This window comes from Primulina huaijiensis, chromosome 18, assembly GCF_012295235.1.
Source record: "Primulina huaijiensis isolate GDHJ02 chromosome 18, ASM1229523v2, whole genome shotgun sequence".
In the NCBI taxonomy this organism is placed as follows: domain Eukaryota; kingdom Viridiplantae; phylum Streptophyta; class Magnoliopsida; order Lamiales; family Gesneriaceae; genus Primulina; species Primulina huaijiensis.
In genome coordinates this window covers 14783790-14787837 of record NC_133323.1, presented here as the reverse complement: position 1 = coordinate 14787837, position 4048 = coordinate 14783790, and the positions used below count along the sequence as shown (strand labels likewise).

Sequence of the window (4048 nt, the reverse complement as noted above, 5' to 3'; positions counted from 1 at the left end):
AAAATAATGGACAGATGTATTTTTCTCAAAATTACCGAATTTTTATCCATATTTTTAGCTTTTAAAATTGTCATTTCACTTCTAATAATAAAAAAAATAATTAATTTAAATTTTAAAAATATCAAAATATCGTGTTCAGACTTCAGACTATTTCTGAGGCACTGTTTTATTTAAAATACATAAATCACTTTTTTATGTTAGGGAAATAGGCTATAATCAATAAGCATAAATCACAGTTTTGAGTACAACATAATCACATACAAAATCAAGAAAAAGTCACTTTATTATGTAAAAACAAAAACTAAACATAAATTACACATCGACTATTTCGGACTCACGCATGAAAAATACAAGATTTCACCCAATAAACCAAAGAAAAATGAACATCATAGAAACCCTAAAGAGAAGATGGCGACAAAGTTAAAATTTGCAACTACCATTGGACATGAAACATCAAGTAGCGGGTCTAACTTATAGCCCTCCTCAAAGGCAAATCGTATCCAAGATAACCTGATCAACCCACATCACCTAGCCGAAACCAGGTCATTCGATCCGGATCCGGATCAGGGTCTTAACTAGGTTTCCAAGCCGAGGTAGCAATCAATGGCCTAGTGTGCCACCCCAACATCAAGCACCCATTATTTTCGTCCACTCTATACCCACCCCCACCAGCAAACAGAGCCAACAACATGCTAGCCTGTTTGTACGCATTCGAACCCAGATGGACCGGGCTATACCCCATCGAACCGAGCCTATTCCTCCACTGATCCAATGTCTCGTGCCTCTCGACCCGGTCCATACCCTCACAAGCAACAACATTGCATATCTGCCTCCCTAAGTACACCTCACTCATAACTTTATCTTGCTCACTCACCACTCCATCGGTGCTGCAACTCTCCAGAGAATCGAACAGGGTCGAGTAGTAATGCAAAGACTCGTTGAACCGAGCCAAGAAAACCGGCCCGTTGTGATTCGCCTCTTGCTCCACTATAGTTAAGATTTCAGGCTTCATTTCCTTGACTACTTTCAATACCTTCTCAATCTCCCCCGGCCTTGCTAGCAACTGATGCAACTCGAAGATCGAATTCACGGCCACCGTTTCGCCTTCGCGGATATCGAACATGGCCGAATCCAGATCTGCCAAAGAGCTAGCCACAAAACCTTTGTACTCAAACTCCACATTAATCGTGTCCGCTAACTGAGCTAATTTCCATCCCACTTCCTGCAAATTATCAGTGTTATCATACGAAGGTGGGCCGATCCCAGTTACCCGAAACGCTGGCGGGCCACCAGGCCTACACGCCAAGGCTTGTAACAAGGCCGGCCATTGCATTCCCTGTTTCATACTAAAATCTATCACGTGAACTCTGTTCTTACCAGCGAATGCTTCAAGAATCGCCTGATTTGCTGTAAAATGAGCGAATTTAAGATACGGGCAGGTCTCGTAGAAGTGCATTTGTAGCAAATCTGTGAAGGCAGAGTCCTGCGGATTTGTTGGATAAAGTTTATAAATTCTTCTCGCTAATGCTTCGGCAAAATAAGTGGCGACTTTTCTCATGGCGCCGGCTTGGGAAACTGCTAAAAACCCAATGTTTTGAACCAAAGCCTCCGCGAATTTCAGGTTCTCCTTCTGAACAGCTTCCGCACAGGCCATTAAAGTGTGGACGAGGCGTATGCCGTTCTCCTGTGAGTCGACCAGGACCACTTGCCGAGTCGACTCACTGGTCAAACCCCAAGAGACGGCGGCTGGGTTTCCCGAACACGATACCGTTTTCATCTTTTTCTGCGGCGGGGACTCTGGGGGAGGCGGCGGTTGGACTCGGGGGTACACGGCTTTTCCGGGTATGGCGATGAGATCCGACCCGAAGTCGGAGTCAACCACCATCTGTGCCACAGTGGAGGAGGAAGATTCGAACTCGGGCAACGGGTTCAGACCGGAAATCATGGATTCCAGCCACGAGGACATATCCGAGGGATTGTAGTGAACGGTCTCGGAGGCGAGCTGAGAGAGCTGGCCGTCTTCTTGCGGAATGGTCCCCATCACCTCCTCTAACTGCTCGATCTTTTGCACCACTGACGCCATGTCCGAGGGTTTCACGCTGTAGCCCAAAACCGCAAACAGCTCATCGACCCCGGTATCGCTCTGTTGCCCATCGGTCTCGGAACACAACATCTTAGCCTGTCTGTAGGACTTGCAGCTGCTGGAGTGATTATTTTCTTGATTTAACTGGTCCCTCTTCATCTCCTGGCAAAACAAGCTCTGAATTTCAAAATCTACGCCTGTGATCAGATGATAATCCACTGGGTTACGATTTTAGGAAGGAAAAACAAGAGGAATCTGGACGGTGGGGATTGGGGGAAGGGATGCTTGGGTTTTCACATATGGCTCTGTGTTTCTGAGTTTTTGTTTGCTCAGAGAGGCGCTTTTTCTCTCTCACGTCTAGTGCGTCTGCGGGGTGTGTGTGAAGGGAGGGGGAGAGAGAAGACTGATGCTATTGGGGACACCAATAATGGATGTGGAGAGAGAAACGGAATGGGGGTTTTGAAAAAAGACAGTCTTTAAAAAACAGGTTTTTTTTATATAAATTTATCCAGTAAAAAATGACATTAAAAAATACCATCTTGTTATAATATATACTATTTTATTAAATATGATTATTACATTATAATAATTAGAATATCAACTTTTTTTCTAATTTTATCTAAATATTAATATTACAATATTGTTTTTTTTTAATTTTAACACACATTTTTATTTTTATTTATTTTTATTTCAACAATTCAAATATCAATTTAGTCCCTCAATAATTTGTCAAATTTCACTTTAGTGTATCGATAATAATAAAAAAAGATTGTATACACACGCATCATGTGTGCATAGTAACTAGTGTAATATTATGAATGTCAAATCAATTAAAAAATAAATAATTATAAAAAATCGTAATTAAATATTTATGAGATGATGAAGAATGTAATGATATAAATTCATTTTGATATTATAATTATCTTATCTATGGATTTTTTATATTTATAAATATGTTATTTTTGAATTTATTTGTTTTGACTTATATTCTCTTTGATTAATATTTTATATTTATTTATAATACGTTATTGATAAACATAAAAATTGTACATTAATTAAATGTTTTATAATATAATTATAGAGTTTTTGTTTTATTAAATGTTTAAATATTATATTTTTTATAATAAATTGTATAAAATATAATTTGTTGTGTATTTACAAGTTTTTACTATTTTTTTACAGGTTCGATAAAACAAGAATAAACTTGGCGTTGCAAATGGGATTAAGATGATTCTTGGACCTGTAGAAAGTTGATTATAATATCTACAATATTATTGACAAGCATGAGATAAAAATCCTCTCACAATTGGGATCAAATTAAGCAACAAATAAAGTTACCAAAGGAGTGACAGTTTTACCATGCTCTAGTATTTTGACCACATCTCTCAAATTACTTGGTCAAATGGTTTGAAAAAAATACCACAACTAGACAACTCAATTATCCACATGTTTCTTTTTATGTGAAGAGCAAATTCCGAGAAAAAGATTTTCAAAAGTGATGTGTAATATAATATAATATCTTGGAACACCAATGAAGACTTATGTGTAAAAAATAATATTTTATTTGTGGTTGTCTCCCAAAATTTGGCTATAAATAGGGGTGCATTGTAATGTATTGAGATATCCCTCATTCTATGAACAAACCTTTGAGTTCATAATATTTCTCTCTATATTTTTCCTTTATTTCTTCATTTAAATACAATTAACATGTTAATTTCATATTCAAAGTTTTACACTTTGAATAATGAATAGCTAACTTCCTAAAGTTGAGATGATAAGATGAAACTCTTGGCATGATAATAAGGTTATTAAAAGGTAAGAATCTATGTTTTATATTATTTAATCATTATTTATTGTTTATGTTATATTTATTTCTTTAAGCATTTTTATACCCTACTTATAAGTGGGAGTTTTGATTTATTGTTGCTATATGTTACACTAAATTCTTGGAACCATTTAAATGTT

At 37.1% G+C, this 4048-nt stretch overlaps 1 protein-coding gene across 1 annotated transcript; it reads right to left on the bottom strand.

Moving 5' to 3' along the window:
- Window positions 1-265: 265 nt before the first annotated feature.
- LOC140964396 (DELLA protein GAI1-like) lies at window positions 266-2542 on the bottom strand. Its single transcript, XM_073424126.1, has one exon. It carries the CDS (start codon window positions 2240-2242, stop codon window positions 572-574), a length of 1671 nt encoding a protein of 556 aa, XP_073280227.1. The 5' UTR covers window positions 2243-2542; the 3' UTR covers window positions 266-571.
- Between the last annotated feature and the right edge of the window lie 1506 nt (window positions 2543-4048).